The sequence below is a fragment of the Phoca vitulina genome, unplaced genomic scaffold, assembly GCF_004348235.1.
Source record: "Phoca vitulina isolate PV1807 unplaced genomic scaffold, GSC_HSeal_1.0 scaffold46, whole genome shotgun sequence".
In the NCBI taxonomy this organism is placed as follows: Eukaryota; Metazoa; Chordata; class Mammalia; order Carnivora; family Phocidae; genus Phoca; species Phoca vitulina.
Window position 1 is genome coordinate 6,946,462 of NW_022589749.1, and position 25,880 is coordinate 6,972,341.

Sequence of the window (25,880 nt, forward strand, 5' to 3'; positions counted from 1 at the left end):
TTTTTTTTAAAGATTTTATTTGAGAGAGTGTGAGTGCGGGGGGGAGAGGTAGAGGGAGAGAGAATCTCAAGCAGACTGCTTGCTGAGCACAGAGCCTGACGCAGGGTTCAGTCTCACAACCCTGAGATAATGACCTGAGCTGAAATCAAGAGTCAGATGCTTAACTGACTGAGCCACTCAGGTACCCAGCAAAAGTTGACATTTTAAAAACATTTTGAAAAATAGGGCTCACTATTTAGGAGGACATTTGTGACTGTTTTCTTTTTTTAAGATTTATTTATCTATTTATTTGAGAGACCGTGCAAGCAGGGGGGAAGGGCAGAGGGGGGGCGGAGAGAGAGAGAAGCAGATTGCCCGCTGAGAGTGGAACCTGACAGAGGGCTTGATCCCACAACCCCGAGGTCACAACCCAAGTTGGGTGCTTAACTGACTAAGCCACCCATTTGCCCCCTTTTTTTGTGTTCTTATGTTTGTATTCTATCTCCTCATTGTTACCACCAACAGACAACAGAAAAGGTGTGATTTTTATGGAAGTCTTGTTAAGAGCTTAAAGTTTAAAATTTGAAAAGTAGACTGTCATTGTGAGGCTTATTAAACAGCTTAATATTTGTTTCCAAAGTCCTTGCTTCTAGCTTGGTGTATAATATTTCGGATGGTCAGTTCACAAGTCGTGCCGATCTCATAGATGCTGCTGGAAGCTCGTTGGGGCGTGGTGCTCTTGTACCAGGATTGGGTAAGAAATGCCCACTTTTCCTTAGAAAATTCAAACTTTTAGCAATTTCTCTCAAAAAATCTTGCCAATTCCTTTTTCTTGTAAGAAATAATTTTTTGATGCCACTGTTTAATTCTAAGGATCAACATAAGAAACGGCCATAGGTGACATTCCTCTGCGTAAATTGCCATTGAAGATACTGTCCATTAGGTTGTATGATGATGCCCGTAACAAATTCTTCTCAAAGTTCATGCTGTGAAGAGGTTTATTTCCCATGAGGCATTGGCATGCTTCTTCTTGTTAGGAAATGAACATTATGTAATGTATTGGATTTTCTCCTTGCCTTGGCTCCTAGGAAGCTCATCTTTAAGTTTTGGGCTTGGTTACTAAGGCTTTTACTGTGTGTTAATGTTCACTACTCTTGTTAATACCTGGGTTTTGGGTTAAGCCACTTAAATCCTTTTGGGAATTAAAAGGGTCACAAATAAGTTAGTTACTAAGAACTGTCTATTCCATGAGACCTGTTCCATTCTCACACAGGAGTTAAAGTAGAAATTGAGTCCTGCCTTCTTGCTGAGCCCCAATCTAATGCTTTGCCAGATAAATATATGGGAATAGGGATGTGGATTGTCAGCAGCAGAGAGAGTTGCCCTTCCGTTCTTTAGCTGTGCTTTGGAGGAATATGTATACAGACAGAGGATGACATGGCAGTTGGATGAAGTGTGCTCTTTCTGCAGGCGCCTGTTACGATACAGTGAACAACATGCTGTGGACGTGCTCGAATGATTATATTGATCAGTGGTGTAATCCAGGGAACCAGGCCTTCCATTATGTTTGTCAGAGACTTGGAGTCAGCCACATCATCACTGAGCCCAAAGGTGAGGTGCACTCATGGTCTTACAGGAATAGGATTTTTCCGTCATGAAATATGAGAAAACACACATAGCCCAAGCAACAAAATGTGTCAGCAGCTTTCCCACTTTGAACTTGAAACCTAACATCCTTGTTGCCCGATTGGTTTTTTTTTTTTTTTTTTTTAGATTTATTTACTTAGTTATTTAAGAGAGAGAGCATGATCAGGGGGAGGGGCAGAGGGAGAAGCAGGCTCCCCACTGAGCAGGGAGCCCAATGTGGGACTCAATCCCAGGATCCTGGGATCATGACCTGAGCCGAAGGCAGATGCTTAACCAACTGAGCCACCCAGGTGCCCTGCCAGATTGTTTTTATGATTAAATAAATAAATATGTAAATAATAGAGGACTTGAGACTGTTTGAGAAAAAACTGTTATGTCATTCTGAAATTGTCAGAACTTTGGTGCAAAAGTTGATTATTTGTACTTGCCATGGGATCATTTGCCATGGTAATGTTTTGCATTGATAACTTATTTATATACAAATTTAAAATTAGAATCATCAATAAAGGATCTGTATTTCTTAATATTAAGTTACTATTTTTTTTTTTAAGATTTTATTTATTTGACAGAGAGAGACACAGTGAGAGAGGGAACATAAGCAGGGGGAGTAGGAGAGGGGGAAGCAGGCTTCCCGCGGAGCAGGAACCCCAATGCGGGGCTTGATCCCAGGACCCTGGGATCGTGACCTGAGCCGAAGGCAGACGCTTAACAACTGAGCCACCCAGGCGCCCCTTAAGTTACTATTAAAATCTCGTGGCTTCAAGGTTAGCTATAGTGGTATGGAGGAGCAAATCCTCTCCCCATAAAGCAATGATAAAATGGACATGATTACCAAAAACAACTATTTCTAGGCTCTGGAAACTGACCAAGGGCATACACCAAGTTGAATAGTGAATATTCTTAAAAACCACTGAACTTTGGGTAAAAACAGTGGAAGTCTGTTGTACTCTTAGCTGGGGATGCTCATGTCTCCCACCTTAAGCTTGGTCAGTGCAATATTCTCACCAGGGTAGGGCAGATCATGTAAACCAGCAGCTTTGCTTCCAGAGGGGGCTGACCTGATTTGAAGCAATACATGGAAAAAATTCCTGCCCGGCAACAATGTCAGTAACAGTACCAGTCTGAGTGGCAAACCAACAGAGAAGACTGGTGGCCTAGCTCACCTGAGCTGCTCACCTGAGGCTGTGGTCGTGATTAGGGCGAGCAGAGGACCAGCAGACTAACCAGAGATTTACTCATGAGCTCCGGGTAGCGAGGAAGCTACAGAGGGATTTGGTTAGCTACCTGTCCATCTGTGTAGAAGAAGCTGAAGAGGGTCCAGCCTAGGTGGTTCACACAGACCTGGCTGAGCAGGAGCCTACACATACGTGTGGAGATGTGAGAGGGTCTCACAAAGTAAAATCCAGGGCAGAGTTTAAAGCGTGTGACCCTTGGTGTGCTACCCCAAAACACACAGACCCAGCCAGAGGGGCATACTTACTTGGCTCAGCGTATTTGAGCACAGACTTTGACTCAAGACTAGATGATCCCTAGGAAACAGGCTTAAAAATAAAAAAATGAAAGTACACAGATGAAAGAAAGTAACAAAGTAGAAAGAAGAATTGAAAAAAACCCAGACCAAACAGAAGTCAGTAGCAGGTGAAACTCCGATGTAGATGAAAACTATAGCAGCCTTTATATATATATATATATATTGAAAGATCTAAAGGAAACTCCATTGAAAAGATGCAAGTATGATGACTATGACTTAAAAAAAAAATAGAGAATTTCAACAAACAAATTTTTGAAAAAAGAACCAGTTAGAAATTCTGGATTTGAAAAGTTCGGTGACTGCAAAGAGCAGCTCAGCAGCAGATTTGACATGGTGGGAGAAATAAATCTGCAACATGGACGTAGATAGATAGAGTCATCCTATTTGAAGAGCAGAAAAGGACACTCTTGGGGAGTACTGGTCAGGTATTTTGTAGAATGTCCTTCAGTTTGGGTTTATCTGATGTTTTCTTTTTTTTTCTAGATTTATTTGAGAGAGAGAGAGAGCATGAGCAAGGGGTGGGGCAGAGGGAGAAGCAGATCCCCCCACGGAGCAGAGAGCCCGATGCGTGGCTTAATCCCAGGACCCCAGGATCATGACCTGAGCCAAAGGCTGATGTTTAACCAACTGAGCCAGTCAGGCGCCCCTGATGTTTTCTCATTTTGAACTGAGGTTTTAGATTTTAGGGAGGAATACCGCAGAGGTGAAGTGCTTTTCTCATTACATCCTATCACAGGGCATGTGATATCAACATGATTTATTATTAAAATTGATCACTTGGTTTGGGGCACCTGGCTGGCTCAGTCAGTGGAGTGTGTAACTCTTGGCATCGGGGTTGTGAGTTTGAGCCCCACCTTGGGTATAGAGATTACTTAAAAATAAAATCTTAAAAAAAAAAAAATTGATCACTTGGTTTAAATGCCAGCTTTCTTCAAAGTTACTATTTTTTCCCTTTCCAGCTAGAAGCTAGTCATTAAGCCCACGCTTATGTGAAAGGGAATTAAGCTCCACCTCCTGGAAGGAAAAGCGTCACAGAACTTGTGGACATATGTTAATCACCACAGTAATTAATGTTTTGAGGGAGGTGATACTTTGAGGCTATGCAGTTATCAGATTTTTTTATTCTTGAATTAGTTTGGTAATTTGTGTCTTTCTAGAAATTTGTCCATTTCATCTAAGTTTTCTTATTTGTTGGTATAAAGTTGCTCATACTATTATAATTTTTATAAGGCCCGTGGTAACTTCTCTACTTTCATTCCTGATTTTGGTATATGTGTAGATTTACTAAAAATCATTGAATTGTGCATTTAGAATGGGTGAATTTTATCTTAAATTCTATCTTGATAAGGCTGTTGGGGGATAAAGAAACAGCAGGGGCGCCTGGGTGGCTCAGTCAATTAGATGTCTGACTCTTGGTTTCAGCTCAGGTCATGATCTCGGAGTCCCGAGATCGAGCCCCGTGTTGGGCTCTGTGCTCAGCAGGGAGTCTGCCTGTCCTTCTGCACCTTCCCCTGCGTGCTTTCTCTCTCATAAATAAATAAACAAATAAACTTTAAAAAAAGAAAAAGGTCAACTCTATATTAGTGCCTCCCTAATTATTCTCTCCAAGCTTCTTGCTTAATCTCTAGATTATATATTCACCTGTTCTCGGATATCTGATAGGAATCTTCAACTTGTCAAAAACAAAACTCCGTTTTTTCCCTTCTCCGAATCTCTACCTGCTGAATCCCCAGTATGCTAGTATAGGGATCACAGTTCCTTCATATGCTTAAGCCACAAAATTAGAGTTCTCTAGGAGTCTTTCTCTCACAATTCTCATCCAAATGGACATCAGCCAATCCTGTCAGCTCCGATCCTCAAGATAGATCCCCAATCAACCCATTTCCCACTATGCTGCTACGACTCTCACCTAGGCATTGGCGGCTTCAGCAGTTGATCACGGTGGCCACTCCCTGGTCTTCCTTCCTACTTCCTCCACAGTTGCCCTCCTCCGCCCCCGTACACTAATTTTCACACAGTAATCAGAGTCTTCTACAGTCTCCGTAGTCAGGTCTGTCCCTCCTCTGCTCCGTCTCCTCCAGCGGCTTCCCATCTAACTCGGAATACACCTCATTTATTTGGGTAGGTCCCAGAGACTAGCTTTCAGAAAGTCTTTGGTGAGGACGAATAGTACTAATCCAAATTATTGTAAAAGCAAGGACTCAAGACACAGAAGAGTGTGGAACCCAGCCTAACCCTCCAGTTAACATACAATTGAAAAGTTCACTTTTGGCCAAGTTTACCTTCTCTTTGGTTTTCCACGAGTCCTTTCCTCATAGCTTCTAGTGCCCACGATCCTTTTGCAACTCCCAAGTTCCCCCCCACCCGGACCCGCCTCTCCCAGATTACCTGCTTTCCTGTTCCTTTAAGGCAGTTCATTTCAGCTGGTTTAAGAGGAAAAGCAGGTTTTTGGGTTTCGTTGTTGTTGTTTGCATTTTGCCTATTATTTTCACCTCCATTCCGTGAATGCCTATGACCATCCATGGGGTGTTATTATTATGTAAGAGGATTCTCATGAACCCTCAAGGTTGAACTGATGGCTCTCTAGGTTGTAGTGACTAAATGAGATAAAAATGGTGAGGTACTGTGGGAGGAGATATTTGTGGACCTGGGGTGGGGATGCAGTGGGGGTGGTGTTCTATCATAGAGAAGCCATAGAAGATAGATTTTACTAGATTGGTTCCAGCATGGGCTGTGAGTGGACATGGACTGTATGCAAATCCCAGATCTACACGTAGTAGCTGTGTGACCCAGGGCGAGTTACTTAACCTCTTTGACATTGATTTACTCCTCTACAAAACGGGGCTAAAATAGTCTAAGTTTATAACAGGGTTGTAAGGTAAAGCATGTAAATCATTTAGCCCATTGTCTAGCATATAGAAAGGGCGCTCTCTCAGTGGTTACTTAAGCTCCTTAAAAATGGGAATTCCCTACTGTGTTCATTTTCACCCCAGCACTCAGTGGCAGGGAAAAGGATTCTCCAGAATTAGTGGAAGAGATGAGGGCCAAGATATTCTGTCCTAGTGCACATGTACCTTTTGTAAACCAGAGTTCTGTTCCTTGGGGGGCCACGTGTGCAGATGTCTTTCCTCACTGCGTTGCTTTTTTCATTTTTTAGAAGAGGCTATAACCACAAATGAGGTTATAAACCAATTATTGCACCACGTTGGTGCGATGTGCATACACCAACTCAATCTTCTTGCCACCAACCCCAATCTTCCAATCACAAGTGTCTTGGGCAAGCAGCATCCAATTGAAGCACACCATCTTAGCAGTATTTGTGACATTATGGAGAAGGCCATGGTTAACGGAGATACCTGTATCATACGCTGTATTCTCGTTGTCTTTCAGGTAAATGCACTGTTTGGACAGAAGTAAGATCATAGAGAAAAAGAAACCCAAAACTTGGTTTCAGCCAGCTAATTTCCACCAGAAGAAAAGTTTAGTAATATTCCCCTCTTGTATGTTAACCACATTCTAATCCTGTAATTAGAATTATAATTATATTCATTGCATTACAGTTAATGGAGTATTGCTGTAGGTAGCTCATTGCAATTAATATATATATATATAATATTTACTATAATTATACTATTACACAATAGAGGAGATTGTGGTTAAAAATCCACCCGGATATCTGTTCATAAGAATATCTACTATGTGCTTTTTTCATAGGGATAATTTTATCCCTAGTAGAATTAGCATTTTTAGATATACCCCTTATGTTTCCGTAGGTGGTATTTAAATTTTTCTTCAGCCCACAAACTGAAAGGAATCGAGACATCATTCGACGGTCTGGATTGCTGCTTTGGCAGTTGTTGATGGCACCAAAAGATCAGATTTGCCCTGAAATTCAGAAGGAAGTGTGTCTTGCCATCAGGTAATCTGCAGATGATTTTCTTCATGGTTTTTGCAAAATGCTTCTCCTGTGCTTCATTGTAATCTTTCCTGCAGTTCAGTAGCATAGAAGTCTCTTACCCCGTCCCACAGTCGGGACCTCGTGCATAGGGAGTAATTTAACCAGAGGGGCTTGTGGCCCCACTCCCAGAGGCCCCAAGCCATGTGTGTAACTACGTTCCTCAGCCTTGCCTTTTGGATTTTGAAAGAAAAATAAAAGCAAAACCGTTGAGAGGATTTTTTGATGGTTGCAAGTGGATGTTCCTGTCGTTTAGGGAGAGTGTGTGGCAAGGTGGCAAAGAAGCAGGTTTGGACAGCCAGCAGACCTGGGTTCTAGTCTTTGCCACTTACAAGCTCGGTTCACGGCTTCCATTTCCTCAGCTGTAAAGTGTACATAAAAATAACACCTACTTTTAAGAGTTTGTGAGATTTTTAATAAGATAAACCCTGATATAAAGTGCTCAACAATATTAGCCTTTTAAATTCTATTTAAAACCTTGGTAGAAAAGATGGCAGAATTTGTGGGCCATTTTCTGTTTATTATCATTTAATCTTTTTTTTTTTTTTTTTTTTAGTGCAATGAACTTTTATCCAGGAATATAGCCTTAATGTGACCAAGTATAATTTAGTGACCAAGAGAGAACTGAATGCTTGGTCTGGAAGAACTGTCTGATGGGAGTGAGCAGAGAGGGAGGGTTTTTTTTTCCCCCCTTCCATAATCGATTATGCTTTGGGTCTCTTTCTGTATTAAGTATTAAGGCAGTAATTTAAATCTGGTGTCATGAGGAAACTTCTGAGGGTAATGGGTATGTTCACTGCCTTGATTGTGGTGATGGTTTCATGGGTCTATGCATATGTCAAAACTTGTCATACTTACACTTGAAAAATGTGGACTTTATTGTATGTCAAACCTCATTTAAAAAAAAAAGAATAACAGTTCTGACACTACTTGCAGTGCTTTTCATCTTGCCCTTTTGGAAAAGCTGAGATTTAGAATTCCACTTCTCAAATGTGCTTTTGGTCACAATCTGGATATATACCTGGCTCAACTACATTGACTTTTTTTTTTTTTTAATTTATTTATTTGACAGAGAGAGAGACAGCGAGAGAGGGAACACAAGCAGGGGGAGAGGGAGAGGGAGAAACAGGCTTCCCGCCGAGCAGGGAGCCCGATGCGGGACTCGATCTCAGGATCCTGGGATCATGACCTGAGCCGAAGGTAGACGCTTAACGACTGAGCCACCCAGGCGCCCCCTACATTGACTTTTTATAGCTCAGTTCTCTTTAACCAGTTCCATATCCAGCCTCAGACAAGATCTTATTTTGGTAACTCGTAGACACGAGAAGGAGTGCCTGTTTATCACAGAGGTGAATGGGCTATATCGTGACAGTGAATTTAGGTTCAGCCACTTTGTTAGTGATGAATCTTCCCTCCGAGTTTTATGTAATCACACTGCCATCTTTAATACAAATACAAATTAAAATATTTAGAGTTTGGATTTTCTAGAACATTTGTTGAAAAGCTTTTTGACTTTTCTGTCCTTTCAGCTCTGGTTTAAATATCTTATACCCCGGTGAAACCGAAATCAATAACTTACTGAAGCTGGTCTTAACGGAAGGTGAGAATTATCCTTGAATTCTCCTTGAACAATCATCCCTTTTTTTTGTCCCTAAGGAAACCATTGGCTATTAAGATAATAGATATTTCTTTTCTTCATACCTGTTAGCATTCCTCTTAAAATGTATCTGCACATATGCTAACGCTTCTACTGGGCCGAGAGCAGAAACTGTTATGTGTATCTTCAAGCTTTATAAACCTTTTTCTATCCACACCGCTTAGTAGAAGGTGCCTGACGGTAGATGTTTAATGCACGTTAAAGATAATGACTTCTTGGGGATTTCTAAGTCCGTTTGTTTCCTCCAAAACCCAACTTTTAAAGTTAGACTAAACAAATGCAACAAAGTTCACCCTGTCAAAGACACTCTGCATTTAAAAGCAACATTAACTTAAGGAATTGGAGATAACGCTTTATGATGTACGAAGAGGTGAATTACGCTTAGATCAGGATGTACTGGTTTTAAAAAGTCTGATTGGTTGTGATGTTTTTGCTGCTGCTGTTTGTGTGAGTACATATGCCTGGAGCCCCTAGATTGTCACCAGTCTGTTCCTTTCAGAACTTGTTTTAATACCCTCAGTTTTCTAAGTGTAATCACCAGGGTCATTTATGGAGCTTTGTTCTGTGTCAGGAGAGAGAAACAGCGGCCTCTCCCAGCTGCGGGATGTGATTCTAACCAATTTAGCTGAACAGCTTCAAAACAACCGATTTGGCAGCGAGGAGGATGAGCATTACAGGTGACGCCAGTTATGCTGTTGACTGCTCGCCTTCTCTTTGTCTCTTTCCCAGTAATTAATTTACACTTAAATGTATTTGATCAATGTTAGTCTCCTGTAATATGATATGATAATTAGCATGTTAAGTCAAAATCACAGATAAATTTAAAGATAATAAATCCCACACTTGCCCTAAGAAGCGATGATAGCATTTTTCAGTTTTATCACCAGAGTACCTTAGGCCTGCAGAAAGGTTCTTAGTGGAAATAAGAGTTGGAGCTTATTTAAAAATCTTGGTGGAGGGTGCCATTCAAATCGCTGGGCTATGAGGGAGGGTAAGGGTGTGGTGAGAGCTAGGAAGGTGAGGAGGTGTTGGTTTTCTTTGCTGTTTATAAAATACTTGGACTGGGTGCTTGGGTACCATTTTGTTTCTGTAAGTTTGATTTAGATAATACACCTGGTTGTTAGCATCATTACTGAGTAAGATGATTTACTTACAGAACCAGTTAATTTTGTGTCTTCTATTTGTCATCTCGTACCAATTGTATACAATTTATCCTTTTATTATTAAACCATCGGTATCTTACTATTACATTTTTCCTGCATTTTAAAGACTAAATGATGAACTTTTACACTACATTCTGAAGATTGTTGTGCGGGAATCCTGTATCTTAATCACCAAGTGCCAAACTGTCTCTAAAGAGGATTTTCAAAAACTCCTTTCAACTGTGCCTGTAAGTAAAAATGTGTTTAATGAAGGCAAAATTATATCATGTGTCCCTGTTTTCACGTTACCGTGTTGAGGTGTGTATGTACCCATGACCGTAACACACACACTCTCCAAGGCAACCTTAGTTGATGAAAGTCAGTGGGTGACTGTTTCTCCTGGAAATACAGAACTGAACGAATCCACTTGGAATACTTTGTCTAAAGACTTTATTCCTCCTGCTTAAATGTCTTGATGCAGTAAATTGTTTGACTAAGTTTGGATGTTTTCATTTTGTTTAAAATAGGATTTCCCCTCCTGTTAATTTTCAATGTAGCATTGTTTTCTAAAGCATCACTGTTACACAGATTGGGAAGAGCCAAGAAATTCTCTTAAGGGTTTGGGTAGACTCTTATCTAGTGGAGATGCATGAGAGAGGAAGAGGGTGGGAAGAAGAATTAATAAGAGGGACAAATTCAAGTAAGTATCTGTGTGATTAGTGTGAATTCTGTAGCAGAAGGCACAAAGTTACAGTAAATGTGTCAAATGACGTATCAAAAGCCATGTGGAAATAAGTCACCTGAGGAACTAACCTGGTCTGTTTTCTGTACTTTCTCTTTTGCTTCCCTTGTCCAAATCTTATAAACACATGAGGATTACATGACCCCTTCTTTCAGTAGGGTGTAGATCATCTAAATGCCCTTATTTGTATTAAAGGCTGCATCCTCCTGCCTGCGCTATCTGATGGCAGTTCAGAACCACCTTCTCAGTAACACTATTTTGATTAAACCCGATGAGAATGATGACAGTGACAACTCCTTGCAGGGAGAGACATTGAAGGTACAGGTAAACACCAAGCTTTCTTCTAACGATGCTTTCTACCCAGTGTGTAAAGCACAGCTTAACTGGCTAAATCTCTGTGTATTACGATGTCAGATTTCACCATGTGGCTTATGTTTTTGTGAGAGGTGATATTAGGTCACTCATTTCATAGGTTTTTATGTCATTGCACAGTGGTTACCGTATTTGTGACACTCTCATAGTGTGTCATCCATGTGCTCCTGTCACTCTTTTTGTGCCTCGTTTATTTTCATCTTTTTAAAAGAACTATAAAATTTGGCACTTACAAGTGATCTCCTACGCATCTGAAATTTATGTGTATATGTAGATAAAATAAATCTGGGTGCATAACATTTGAAATGATTTTGACATTGTGGCTGCTTTGTGATATTCTCTCCATTCAAATAACTTCCAAAAGGTGATAATTTTCTCACAACCTCTATATCGAATAATTTCTAAACCTACGGTTCATTTCATCCTCTGTAATTATTTTTAAGTTAGCTTCTGTGTAAACTCAATAATTTGTTCCCACATTGCAATTTATAGCAATCCAAAGATTTTTTTATAGCCGTGGATGTTATAATTTTGACAGATGCTGGAGGCTGTTATTTGCATTGTTCTTCAGAATTTCTTCTTTGTGAGAGAATGAGAGAAATCAATAAGAACTTGATTCTTCTTTAAAATGTTGACTAAAACACACTGAAAAATTAACGAGGACGCCAAAAAGCTAAAAGCCATTATAGTTGCCCTTTTCTTACTCCTTTACACATGCGTACTGTGAGACCCATACCCTTGCTAGTTCCTGTTTATGAGGTGATCTTATTATAGAGTCAGTTTTTAAACAGGCAAAAGTGCATGAATTAATCATTTCAACTGCTGATACTACTGATTAACTTCTCTTGCCTTAGTTTCCTAATCAGTGAGAAGGGGCAGTAGGTCTCCCTTGTGAGGCTCTGTGAGGGTCAGAGCAGGAAATGCCCCCGCTGTGCCGCAGTCATTCGGCACGCTGCGGCTGATGGTATCCATGGGACTTAAACCGTGGTTTAGCCCGTCAGTTCAGAATTCCTTTTCTCTTAAATGATAAAAACATCTTAATAATTCCAAGAAAGGCCCCAGGAAAGTCCAGTAATGAAAACCAGTGTTTTCTCTTTGAAAGGCTAAATTCCGTAAGTTCTTCATTAGCCCATGGAGAGAAATACTCGTGGCAGAAGAGGCTGAGTTGTCCAGTATTTCTGGGAAAAATTAAAAACCCAGTTTTCACCTAAAGGGTTAGGTTGGTCGTATTTTTTTTTTAATAGAAAATAATTGTAAACTAAATATTTCTGTGATTTTAACTAGTACTTCTTAACACGTTATTTAGTATTTGTACGCCCATGAACTCTCTAATAGTTATTTTTAATGTTTGATAGCCTGTAACTGCCTGCTACTTTAACTGAATTTTTAACTTGCCTGCTTTCAAGTGTAATGGTTTAAAACATTAAGTAAAAAGGTCACTTGTACTGTTTCAGAATGTTGTGTTTTGTCTCATTTTATTCACCGCCTATACATGCGCCTTTTACTGTTCTGTTTTTCTCTTTAGCTATCCTCATACCACCCAAGGCAATCTTCCACCTGGACAGTTTCTGGTCTGGCCACCGGGAGCTCTCTTGTGCTGGAGGGGATGGGAGAAATGCCTTTTCTCCCAGGGACTCGGTGTGCTCCCCGTGAAATACTGCGTATTTCTGTCAGCACTCCAGACCTTAGCCTCCCAGATCAAATTGCTACTTGCCATCCTAGCGGAACTTACTGCTTTGGGCTTATTCTGGCCACCTCATTGTTTAATTTGGAAATGCATCATTAAATACACCATTCCATGTTGTCATTGTGAGTGTACACTCATCACAAAGCTGAAAAATAATAATATGATATTTTCTACCTAGGAGCTAAAGGTCAGTATTTTGGCTCTTGCCACCCAAATCCTGACTGGATGTGATGAAGTGTTGGAAATGCTGCAGCAGGTCACAACTGCCCTCATAAATAGTGACCTAGCTGACCGTGAACAGAGGTGAGGAACTGGCTCGTGAGCTGTGACCCGCTGCCCTTCAGGAAGCAGAATTTGCTTATGAAAGCAAAATCTTTTAGAACATTGCATGTTCATTTAACATAGAGGGATTTTTGTGAGAATAGGTTGAAACGGCAAGTGTTTCAATGCCAAGTGTGATCGAACTCTTTAATGGTGCTTTTCGGTGAGACTGGGCTAACAGCCATGGTCTAAGGGGGCAGCGAGGTTGTGGTGCACAGCCTCATCGCTGACATTCGGGTCTGCCACCATCGTCACTCCCAAACTGGCCTTTCCTTCAGTTATCTGGCTCAGCACCTTGTGCACTGGGTTCCCTTGTGATAAGGACTTTAGAGAGGCAGAGATGACTTAGTAATACGGAAAATTAACTGCCATGCAAAAGATGACGCTGACGTGAGGTCTTAAGATTTTACTGTAATTTTACTGCAAATACAGGAGTGACCTACATAGAGGGTAATCTTCTCTTCCCTAGTAATAAAGCTCTTTCTTAGTCCTCTCCATTACAGTTTCGGCTATGGTGTGCTGTACATCTGTGCTTATTGATGATTTTAATGTTAGAGATACTGATCCCAAATAACCCTGCAGTGTAATTTTTCCTCTATAGGCCTGTCTGTCCCCGTGTCCCTGTTTCTTGCCCATTCCCAGAGAGTAGGTGGCCAGGTTGGAATTGGGGACAGTATAGCCCAGATAGGCATTGCACTGGGGCTTGATAAGACACCAGGTGGAGCCCTCTGCTGGCACACGGTGCAGATTTGTCCTGGGGAGGAGGGACAGTCTGAGAGCCTGAGAGATGGGAGGTCTGTTTCTCGTTCCAATCCCAGTTTCCTAAGTAGCCTTGGAGAATTTACATAACCCACATCTTTCTTTGGGTGAGTCACATATCTTAATTCTTCTAGCAGAGGTTTGGGGTATTAAGAATGTGATTTTGGGTAATCATTTTACAGTGTATACATATGTTAAATAATTATACACCTTAAATTCATACAGCCTTATATCTCAATTACATCTCAATAAAACCCGGAGGGGGGTCATGTGATTTTAAAAACAAATTAAAAATCTGTGTTGTAGCCAGTTACTTTTTCCCTATCAGAGACCCCGCACCTGTGGCGCCAGACCCCAGGGAACTTTGCACGTGGTAACTACCTAGAGTAGCCGTTTGTATTTCAGAAGCCATTTATAAAGTGCTTCAGAGGTGCTACGAAATGCACTGTGTAAACTTTTTTAGCAAAACCACGGGTTGAAGGTGAGACCCATTACTAGATGTCTGTCCTCTCCGTCAGCGGTAGAAGGTGGGAAATTTGTGGACTGAATTGCTATAGCTGTAAGTGCTCAAGCAGTTCAAGGAAATGCAGTTTAAGAGAATTTGTTGGAGAAAGATGATGGTTGCTTCTTCACGTGATTAGGAATTGCTTAAGCTGTGTGTTTTCTTGAACTTTTTATAGGTTAAAAGGCTTGGAACAAGTTACTAAGGCTACTATGCTTGGTCACCTTCTTCCAGTGTTACTGACTTCGCTGATGCATCCAAATTTACAGACTCTGACCATGGCCGACGCCCTGATGCCTCAGCTGGTGCAGCTAGTGCTCTACACCAGTCAGGTACGACCCTCGCTGGGCCAAAGTGAGCTGCTCTTCGGCCAGCCCGCTTCACGCTGCGGCCACGTGCATTTATTGAAGGCCGAGTAAACATAACTGTGTCTGTCATAAGCCAAGGGAAATAACAATGGAATGAAGAAAAATATCGTGTCATAAAAATAAACTAAATTATTAAGGGAAAACATATCTGTTTGACTGAATTACTTAGTGCAGTCTTACAGCAGGTGTGGATTGCCGGGTGGCTGTAAAAATGCTAAGCTACAATGCTACTGAGATCCTACCATTATATTCAGTTTCCTGAGTCCTTGCCAGCTACTGGTGACTAACAGAAAGGATATGTGCCATTCCGACATTAAATAAAATGGTGTTAAGTGGTCTAAGTAGCAAAGCATTTCTTCGTGAAGGAGGGCAGACGAGGATTGTAAAAAGATGACTTAAGTGAGAATTCTAAATTTGGCTCTAGTACCATCCAGATACCTGACAGTAAGCACTTTAAGACATGATGATGGTTTTGTGTTTCAGACGGCTTTGCTGCTTAAAACCCAGTGTCCAGTTTTTGCCGAGGTGGGCTGTTCCCCATGTGGTGCATCAGACCAGAAGGGCAGGCTGTTCCCCGATGAGAGGTGAAAGATGCTGCTTCCTTGCAGGAACCCCTGCCTTGTTTTCTTCTGGTGAAAGCCTAGTTCTCCTTTTACAACACTGATTTTTAGCAAGGATTATGTAACTGGAAAAAGAGTCTAGGGTCAGCGTTTTACAGATAATTATAGAATTGCTTTGTAGATTTATAGGACCGGGTTAGAGTAAATTGCCCACACATCAAGAGATTAAAGATTGACAAATTCTCATATACCAGTGATGGAGATGTAAAATATGATTTTGGCAAATAGTTTGACGGTTTCTTGAAAAGTTAAACATACACCTACCACACGACCTAGCTGTTCCACTTCTGGGTATTTACACAAGAGAGAAGAAGGCATAGGTTCTTACAAAGACTTGTATATGAAGGCTCATAACAGCCTTAGAGTAGCCCAAGACAAGAAACAACCCAAATGTCTATCGTCAGGTGAATGGAAAAACGAATTGCAGTATATTCGTATGATGGAGTCCTACTCCGCAATAAAAGGGAGTGGACAGTTGATATACGCAACAACATGGGTGAATCTCAGAATCCTCATGCCGAGTGAAAGAAGCCAGATCCCCCCTCCAAAAGTACATACTGTATGATTCCATATATAGGAAACTCCAGAAGATACAAACTAATTTCTAGTGATAGAAAGCAAAAAGTGATTGCCTGGATTACAAGAAGGAGGAAACTTCCTGAGTATATACATATGTCCAAACTTACCAAGTTGTACACTTTAAATATGTGTAGTTTAGTACATGTCGATAAAACTTAAAGCTGTCTTTAAAAACACTGACCAGAAAGGAACGATTTTTTGCGTTTCTCTGGAACAGGGTGCTATGCAGCTGAGCTTTGTGCAGTGACGGAACTTCGCAACCTTGTTGTCCAGTACCATCCGCCATAGCCACACGCTGTCCTGATGACCATCAGTGTGGCTGATGTGATCTAGAAACTGAGTTTTCAATTGTATTTATTTCAGATTGAATTTAAACGGCCACATTTGACTAAGTGGCCACCATATTGGCTAGGGCAGAGCTGAAAAAAGAGCGTTGATTCCACAACAGCTAAGTGTTGGTTGTAGGAGTTTGTATGGCTGTGAAGTCCTGAGAGTTTAATTACAGTAGATAAGAGGACTTTGAAGGCGCTTTTCTTTAGTAAAAATTACAGTAAAAACTAGTCACATAGATTCATGGAGTTTTCAACAATTGATGTTTAGATAACAACAAAAGGGACCTTGATAGGGCAGGATACTAATCCTGTGGGGTTTGGAAAGTGACCAATCTTAAGGGTCCTTTGTAGCATCTTTTTTTTTTTCCTGAGTAACTTGAAATGAGAGTTGGTGAGGTACTTTCCTGGATATGAATTGGGCTTTCCTTCTTGAAAAGAGAGGGGAAAAAAATGCAAATACATTGTCTAACAACAAAAAAGAGAAAAAGAGCCTTACATATAGGAGTTTTTAAAATGTTTCTGATCGCCACTGATACCTAGCATTTAAAAGCCGCAAGGATAAAAAATAAAAGCCGCAAGGATGTGGAAAAGTGAAGCAAAATTTCTGAACCTTTTATATTTTACTATGTGTACATCTCCTTTTTCCTCTCCTTGCTGCTAAGCTAAATCACGTTCTCTTTGTCTGGTTTTAGGATGCTGGAAGAGAAGGAAGAGCCAGGCTTTCTCACTGGTTTAAAGATTCCTGCTCCATGGGCTGCTGGGAAGACTGTGGAAACAGTCCACCCTGTCAGAGACAACTATAAATTTAAAGAAACTGTCCACATCCCAGGAGCTCGCTGCCTGTACCTTAGATTTGATAGCAGATGCTCTTCGCAATATGACTATGACAAAGTAAGCAAGACTGGCTTAGTACTGGCTCCACCTCCAATAAGCTGATTTCTTAGATGCTTCTTCTTTTTCTTTGCTCCTGGTCACCATTCTTGACTTATTTCTGTCTGCAGATGTCTCTTTGGAGAACTTTAAGATATGCCTTGAAGGGTAGTGATTGGGGAATTAAAGAACCAGCAGCTCTGTGTTCTAAGAACCGTATTTTCATGACATGTTGAAAGTGTACTTTTGTAAGCTTTCAAAAAGTTTAGATCTGAGTCAGAGGAAATTTTCCTTACTGCTTACCTATTGCCTTCCTTCTGTGCTTGGAATTCCTGTAGACAGGCGATGTCCTTTCATCTAGAAAGTTCTTACTGCCCAATTCTGGGGCTTCTCATGTATTCTTTGGGAGAAGGTGGCCTTTTAGAAGAGTTTCAGATGTGCTAGGATCTGTTTTATTTTTATTTAAGTTATTTTTTCTTTGTTGTCAGCACCTCCGGGCCCACGTAGATTTTGAAAAAGAGTAGTTTCCAACCTAGTGGCTTAACAGTTTTAAGTGAAAGGAAACATTTGAGGGGTTGTAGTATTTTTTTTCTGTTTATATTGTTGCATTGCAAACTGCCATGTTGAACTCAGGAGGAAAGGTGAATGAACTTGTGACACATAACCTTATACAAGAACAGCTGAAGGATTATTGCATAGCTTTGTACATATACAGGACTACATTTATGTAGATTGTTAGCCATCTGTTGTCTCCTCTGTGAACTGTATAAGGGCAAAGATCTTAAATCCCTTCCGGGGAGATTCGTAAGTGAAAAATAAAGGACTTCTTAATGGTATATACTCTGAGATGGTGAGACACATCACCGAGCAAATTATAGAATCCTCTTTCCCATCATCTTTTAGGATAGTGAAAACTCCCAGGTGTCCAGAGGAGTTTAAGGTTTGCCTCCAAAACTCACTTTAGCTTGAGGCAAGAGAATTTAGGAAATGGTCTTTGGTAGGCCTTTCAGAGAATAAATCTCCTGCCATTAGCCTGCCCCTCTTCATAGTTCCTGTCATCAGCTACCCCCATTTCCTACATTAAAGTGCTATGACTGTTTAAAATAGAAATGGAGAGATTGGCATATCAGTTGGTGTAATTTTGTTTCTCCTTTAAAACCAGTAATGTGCATCTTCTGACGTTGCTAGCCAGCAATGGGCATCAGTGCTCAGTGTGGAGGCACAGGGAGATGTACTCCACAGATAAGAGTAACATTTACTTTTCCAGTGGTCCCGGTTGGTGTCAGCAAAAGGTCCAGCAGGGTAAGAGAGCACACCATGATACACGTCAAGGGTTAGAAGCATAGCTTCTAGATCCACACTGAGCTCTCTTGGGTAGTCAGAGGTGGTCAGAGTGCATGTTCGAAGACAGGATTTGGTATTTACAGAACCCAGAGCCTCATTCTTCCAGTGGAAGTATTTGAATGCCAAATGACCTCTAAATGTTTCTCCTGCATATTAGAAAGTTGGTTAATTGGATTTAAATAAATAATCTTTATTGAAGAAAAGTATTGACATGTGAAAACTGACCCAAGAAGCTGCAGCCCCCTTTCTGGCCTAAATATGTGTCATTTTCTTTTTATACCATTAAGCAACATTCTAAAGATATATGGCTTATTTTCCATTTGTTGCATTTTTAAAAATCCTCATTCATTGACTTTTTGGTTTTTGTGTATGTGTGTGTTCTTTTTTTTTGCCTTTATTTTGTTGTGTTAGATATAACCATCTTTCCATCTGTATTTGCTCACTTTATTAATTTGGGGGAGGACTTAAGGGGACAAACTGTACCTGTTATTAATGAGTTAAATGTCATTACTTGGCATTAAAATAACTACTTAAAACATATATATGTATACTAGCTGGGTAGAACTATGTTAACATGAGGTTCCATAGGCAATTAAATCGTGGCAAGAGTCATTGTACCCAAACTAGTATCAGTTGTACCTTAAAAATCAGGGAAATATTAGTTCTATAATAACGACACCAGTGCCTGGTTATAAATATGTTTTTAAACAAACATTTTTTTGCAGCCTTTTTATTTGTAGATGTTGTTTTTGTTTTTCTTTTACAGTCTAACAGTATATTTTCTGTTTTGAAGTTGGTGATATATGCGGGGCCTAACACAAACAGTAGGAAGGTTGCTGAGTATGGAGGCAACACACTGGGATATGGCAGCCGTAGTGTCTTAGGAACTGGCTGGCCCAAAGACTTGGTGAAGGTATGGTATCCAGTCAGACCCACTTCCTAGAAAAGAAAAATGAACTCCCATTCCCTCTGGGCCTGAGTATTAACTCCAATTCCAGAAAGAAAAATTGTCCGTGGGTGCTTTTGTTGAGCTGGGGCTGTCTTGCCAGGCCTGGAAACTCACTACCTCGTTCAGAATGACCGTCCTTTAACTTGTAGGGCCTCAGACCCCTGTCCGCTCCAGAACTGGGATCCATTCTCCAGGGACTGAGTGCTCACAGCATTTCCTTCCCTGTCCATTAAAAGGCCTGCTAGTTCTTCCAGCTTGCTTCTTCTCTGCCCTCTCCTGTGATGGGTATCCTAGAACCACAGGGCCATTGCAGTTTAAAAATGTGGAGTCAGTGTTTTCAAAACGAATTTGGGCCTCTGGAGCAATACTAATGATCCATTCTCAAATTGATGAGATACCAGTCATGCTTTGTAATCGGGGCCCTGGAACTACAACATATCTACCTAGAATATGAGTATGAACTGAAATGCCCACTAAAACCTGTAAACCTCTCCAGAGTCTGTCTTGGAGCCTTGATCTCAAATGCATTACATATCCTCTTTAATTCAGCCACAGACAGCAAGTTATGTCTAGGCGTATAGTCTGGATGTATCCAAATCCCCGTCAGCACAACACTTTTAATTGTTCTTTCATTTCCTACATTTTGTTTCTTACTCGTGGTGTTGGTTCTGCAATACAGAGCAAGGTCTTCCAGCACTCTGTGTTCTTCAAGATATGGGCCGTTTGCCTGCCCTACCAGGACAAGTGAGGTGGTGAAGTGGACAGGGGGAGGGCAGAAAGAATAGAAGTCTGAGGAATTTATTGAAATTATGCTCAAGATTTAATCTTTACTGTGATCCTGCTATTGGGCAGTCGTGGCCCATTTCACAGATGCCTCGTCCCCAGACCTACCTGGTCAGGAGAGACACCTGAAAGGTTGGTGTCTAGATGCGAGGGGATGGAATTTGAGTCAAGCAAGTGATTGAGAAAAGGAGTGAAATATTGCTGTGGTCCTTTTGAAAGTAAATCTCTGAAATTCATTGCTCTCTTGAAAATCATGTGTCTTGTTTTTAAAGTGTATTTTCCCCCCCTTAAATTTTAAGGTGGAAGGAGATACAGTCACCTTCTCCTTTGAAATGAGAAGTGGCCGTGAACACAACACTCCCGATAAAGCTATGTGGGGCTTTGCTTGCACAGTTCGCGCTCAGGTACTTGAATCTAACCACTGCTGTGGGCGTAATGTACTTTCTCCTGTGTGCCTCGGTTACATACATCATATTTGCCCTGGAAACAGGGCAGAATATGAGCTGCGGTTTCATCCATCTCTTCCATTTGGCATTCGTAGACTATCACAAGTAGTAGTTTTTTGGAATAAAACTAGCTGTGACCTAAAATCCATTCAACAGCACAGAAAGAATCCATTGCTAGGGGCTCCGTCTTCAAAGCCTGGAGAGGTGATCTGCCTCCAGCATCTTTCCATAGGGCGAAGAAGACTCTAACACCTAATAGAAGTAAGCACTGGGATTCTGGGTTTTTAGAGTAGTGGGATCAGATTTTCATTCTATTCTCAAAGGCTCATCTTGCTAGTCTAGGTCTGTCTCTGCTTAATTACATGTGTTACACGCTGTATATGGGTTTAATCTACTCCTTTTAACGTTACCAAATAGTTACTTTCCCTCTGGATTCTAGGTAAATTCTTTTCCCACCTGGGGTTAAAAAAAAACAAACAAACAAGTATTAGGAGTTCTTCTAACCCCTTCAGTTGCCTGATTTGTAAAACCTATTTTAGACTTGGAGATTGCTTGAGTTTAACCGAACTAACACACTTTAGAGTGAAAGTGTCTGCTAGAATGAAAGCTCCGTGAGGGCAGGAATCTTTTTTCTCTGCTGTATCTCAAGCACCGAGAATGATACGCTCAGATATTTGTTGAATGAATTCAGTATAAGGGATTGACAATATCTTGGTTCGAGCACAGGATGGAGGTGACAAGGATAGGCACAGCAGAGAGGAATCCATCCAAAGAATCTTGCATGAGATTTGTGCTGTCTCTAATACGGAGTCTTATCAGCTCTTCTCTCTCCAGAATTGTGTTGAGACTTCACTCTGTGGTCATTGCCCCGTGCCACCATCTTTCTCCTCATGGTGTTGGGGACTGTCCTTGTGTCCGATAGCAGTGACACGTGATGCTGCTCCGTGAGCCCCTGTGGTCAGGGACAGTGCAGCGTGGTGCAGCCCAGGTGCAGGGGCTCGGCTGTGCACACTGACCAGTGTGGTTTGCCCCTCTCTGCGTTGTAGGAGTCGTCGGAGGATGTGTCGGGAGGCTTGCCCTTTCTGGTAGACCTGGCTTTAGGTCTGTCTGTGTTAGCTTGTTCCATGTTGAGAATCCTGTACAATGGACCAGAAATCACCAAAGAAGAAGAAGCCTGTCAGGAGCTATTGCGGTCCAAACTTTTACAAAGGTAAAAGGCTCAGATAGGACTAGTTTTGCTCACAGAGGAAAAAGGACTTCGTGTGGAAAACTACTTTTAGTACATTTCCCAGCTCATTGTGCAGACTGCCTGACAATCCCATAGGTGTCATTGTCATTAAGAAAGAAGGTGAAATTACAGCAAAGTGCCTTCTGGCCCTTACTTTACTAAATTTGAAATTACAGCCTTGAGTGCATAAGCTTTTCTCCAACCCACATATTGTATAATTAAATTAAAGGATCCCCAAAAGGAGGAGTAGATGAGTGATAAAGCAAACCTATCAAAATGTTCATTCTAGAATCTAGGCGGTGGGTATATGGGCATTACCCAATGGATGCTTTCAACTTTTCTGTAGATTTAAAACTTTTCATAATAAAATGTTGGGGAGGAGGTAGATTCCCAAAGATGTGGTTTCATTTAACACTCATGTTCCTTTGGCCTCTGGAGAATGTTTGATGAATATTTAACACGTGATGTGATCCTTCGTATATTTGATGTATCTGCAAGCTTTCCATGGCTTTCCAGTTGGAAGAGGAAATGAAGGAGCCCCTTTTCTGTCTGTTCAGGTGCCAGTGGCAGGTGGAGGCCAATGGCGTGATCTCTCCTGCCCTTACTCCAAGCCCATCTCCACTGCCACTGACCATCGAGGAAGACCGAGAATTCACCTATCCCTCTGACGTCCTCGTGCCTCCCGTTGGAAACTACTTTGACCTACCCCGGATCAGGCTGCCTCCAGGAATCATGATAAAGCTCAGGGAAATTTCTGGGCGTGCTAGACCTCAATTCAGACCAAGTATAAAGTATGTTGCTAAGTAGTGCACTATTTTTCCCATTGGGAAAAAAAAAAGTTTAAACAAGGGGAGGGGGTAAATTTCTTCTCCTGGTCTAGCAAATGAACCTTTAATTTTACATTTACTTAATGAACGCTAACCACGTACTCTGGGGAGTCCCCCCAGGTGGTATTCCAGGCCATCGGGTGTCAAGGTGTGGGCCCCCAGTCAGCAACAATAGCAACACCTGAACCCTTGTTAGCTCTTGGGCCCCATCTCACACCTGCTGGATCCGAACCTCTGAGGATGGGGCCCAGGTTTTGACAAGTTTTCCATAGGATTCTGAAGCATGCTAAAGTTTGACAAGTTCTAGGTTTTTCTCAGGTGGTTTGACTGTCTACTCGAAGTCCTCAACTTTGGTTTTCTTAGTCCAGAGAGAGATGGTGAGGGGTCTTTCATCTGGAGTGTGAGGTCAGGCACTTATAAATGTCTTTGTGGTGGTCTTGCTTAAAGTCTGTTTGGTGGCCTCTGCGCTGTCTTCTGAAGCATGATTGGCCTTCAGAGAGAAAAAATTTAAGGATAGTTGAAATTTAAAATGAAAAAATACAGAAACGCAATTCGTTTTCAGCCCAACATCCATATGTATGAGCTACCACAAGCCGTGGTACTGCGTAAAGTTAATTGGCACATAAATGGTGCCAAAGATCTTTTGTTAGTCTTAGACCTCTTCCAGCTTTAATATGACTCTAGCTCAAAATATAAAATTAAAGAAAATGGAGTCTCTTTAAATTTGATTTTTACTTTATCAGCTGATGTCAGTTTTGTCAGTTAAACATATTAAGTTATTGCCAACTTGATATGAAAGCCATCATAATGTTCATGCCTCTTTATTGTAATAAAGAAGGTGTGGTGAATATTTAATGTATTTAAATCAAAGCCTACACTCCTCAACCTATTGAATACAGGATTGGTAATTTGAGAGCATGGCATCTACCTGACTAGTTTCTATTGTAATCACAGAGAAGTGATTCAGCCAGACGTGATGGAGGAAATGGTGGTATCATGTGTTATTAAGCACTTGAACTTGGTTGATGCACTGCAGTCCCTAATAAATTTCCAGTATCAAGAAGAACATGCTGAGGAATATGACTTACTGTGTAAAATTATGGGAGAGACCTTCAAGAAACTCAATGCCATGGAGAGACAGCTGCAGGTAAGTGAAGGCTAACGTGTTTAGATTTCTCTCTCAAGTGTTGGAAATAATTTCTTTCCTAGAAATTTAATCAAGTTTAAAAAGTGACCTGAAGGGGCGCCTGGGTGGCCCAGTCGTTAAGCGTCTGCCTTCGGCTCAGGTCATGATCCCAGGGTCCTGGGATCGAGCCCCTCATCGGGCTCCCTGCTCAGTGGGGAGTCTGCTTCTCCCTCTCCCACTCCCCCTGCTTGTGTTTCCTCTCTCGCTGTGTCTCTGTCAAATAAATAAATAGTTAAAAAAAAAAAAAAAGTGACCTGAAGTTTTAAAAAGTTACGACTAAAATTTCCAAGTTTGCAGAGTGCACTTGTTTTTATTTTACATCTCTTCTCATATTGTTTTGTTTTATAATGTATCTATCAGAGTGTTGCAGAATTGGAGCAGAAATGGCAAAGCGAGGTTGATGATGCCATGCAAGGGAAGCTGGAGAACAACATGCCTTTCTTCTATGATTACCATTTCAATGAGGTGAGCAAGTTATGTGATTTATCATTGGGGCATTGGTATTTACAGTGCAAAGGCACATATCGTGTGTGTGTGGTGGTGGGGGGTATGTGTGGAGAGACCAAATAACATTACCTGTTAAAATATTGCACATGCCAAAATGAACCCATTCTTTACAAAGGTTAAATAAAATTAGATCAGCATATCAATAATACAAATATAAATTATTAAGTTGTTTTTAACTGATTGATAGTTTTACCATCATTATCAAATTTTGCTTGCCAGCTTTAGGAAATGAAGGGCAGTTATTTATAAGCACTGAAGAAGTCCCCAGAAAGTAGTCGATGCCATTTGTAATCATTAAAATATCAAAGAATAACTTACAAATGTGCTCTGGCATAGAAATATGGACCAGAGGTGGTGGGTTTTTTTTTTCTCCCCCTAAAATTCTCTGTTCCTTTTAACATGAACAGTAAACTCACTTTTTGCAGATCCTGCCTACCATCTTTTCTTGATTTTTCCTTCTTTAGAACAAAATGAAAGAACTAGAACTTTTGTGTTCAATGAGAGAAGTCTCCTTTGATGGAAATGATCTTGAAAACATGGTCCTATCGCTGAGGTTAGTGATGTTAATAACTGTGTAAAGCTACTTTACTGCCTTGATGCTTAAGACAAAATGTGAAGATCTAGTTTCTTAATAGATATTAAAAATCGTATGCATTCACTAAATATTTGAGTTGGAACTCATTTGTAAACTTGGAAATTTTGATTTTGGCCTTCAAAAGTTAGCAGATAGGCATCTGAAACTGGACAAAAGGAACTAAAAGTGGTCCATTTATAACCCTGCTCTCTCTGCTAGGGAAAGGGGAAGGAGAGTGATGTTTATCAGGTTTCTTTTGCTTAGTTTCCCTCTATCTTCTCGTATCCTTTGTAATTAAAAAACGTTCGTTTTGGTGAACCTGAGAACGACTAAATGCACATCAGCCTTTCTTTATAGGGAGAAGTTCCTGCAAGAAGTGAATTCTCTCATACAGAAACCCTCGCACCCACTGGCGAAAACGAAGACGTTGGTGAAGAGTTTAATGAACCGAGCCGAGCTGCTGTTGCATGTCACCATTTCGGCCCAGCCTGGCCTCACGAGAAGCATCTCGGGGACCCCCGCAGAGACACCGGGTACAAAGCCAGCCCCGAGCGGGCGCTCCATACTACTCTGGTCATAAAATACATGTCAGCTACTGAAAGAAAAATCACTCTTGTGTTCCCCTAGGAAGGAGAAAGAGAAGTGCCAACATTTTTTTAGTTTGCCTTCTACTTTTTCCAGCCAGGAGAGACTTTTCATTGAATTCATGTGGTGGTTTGTGAGTCAGCTGAGCATCAGGGGTGCGTCCTCACCTGCCTCATTCAGCTTTTCTTGGGAGCCCAGTGACGTCTATTTTTATAATCTAGTGCCCCTTACTTTGTTTATGGCTTGTCATTTTCATAGTAATGTGTACAATGAGATAGTCAACATTGTGAGTCTTGTAATGCATCATATTTTCCTCTTAAAGGTGAGTTTGCATTGCACCTTTAGTAATTATGTGGAACCTCCTAACGTGAATTTTCACTATTTTCCT

General features: G+C 41.0%; 1 protein-coding gene across 6 annotated transcripts in view; it reads left to right on the top strand.

Annotated features, from left to right (window-relative positions):
* HECTD4 (HECT domain E3 ubiquitin protein ligase 4) overlaps positions 1-25,880 on the top strand; it is a 178,441-nt gene that overhangs the window by 81,597 nt on the left and 70,964 nt on the right. For 3 of the 6 annotated variants that reach the window (XM_032431524.1, XM_032431525.1, XM_032431530.1), the window contains exons 10-29: positions 620-733; positions 1,450-1,590; positions 6,315-6,547; positions 6,931-7,076; positions 8,642-8,712; positions 9,341-9,446; positions 10,039-10,159; positions 10,849-10,977; positions 12,891-13,015; positions 14,473-14,626; positions 15,146-15,246; positions 16,886-17,084; positions 19,174-19,320; positions 20,439-20,543; positions 21,632-21,795; positions 22,371-22,604; positions 23,595-23,787; positions 24,187-24,291; positions 24,798-24,886; positions 25,265-25,440. In XM_032431524.1, the coding sequence (XP_032287415.1) occupies positions 620-733; positions 1,450-1,590; positions 6,315-6,547; positions 6,931-7,076; positions 8,642-8,712; positions 9,341-9,446; positions 10,039-10,159; positions 10,849-10,977; positions 12,891-13,015; positions 14,473-14,626; positions 15,146-15,246; positions 16,886-17,084; positions 19,174-19,320; positions 20,439-20,543; positions 21,632-21,795; positions 22,371-22,604; positions 23,595-23,787; positions 24,187-24,291; positions 24,798-24,886; positions 25,265-25,440 (2,853 nt within the window). The remainder of the gene's footprint in view (positions 1-619; positions 734-1,449; positions 1,591-6,314; positions 6,548-6,930; positions 7,077-8,641; positions 8,713-9,340; positions 9,447-10,038; positions 10,160-10,848; positions 10,978-12,890; positions 13,016-14,472; positions 14,627-15,145; positions 15,247-16,885; positions 17,085-19,173; positions 19,321-20,438; positions 20,544-21,631; positions 21,796-22,370; positions 22,605-23,594; positions 23,788-24,186; positions 24,292-24,797; positions 24,887-25,264; positions 25,441-25,880) is intronic. The other 3 variants (XM_032431527.1, XM_032431526.1, XM_032431529.1) reach the window with 3 other exon arrangements.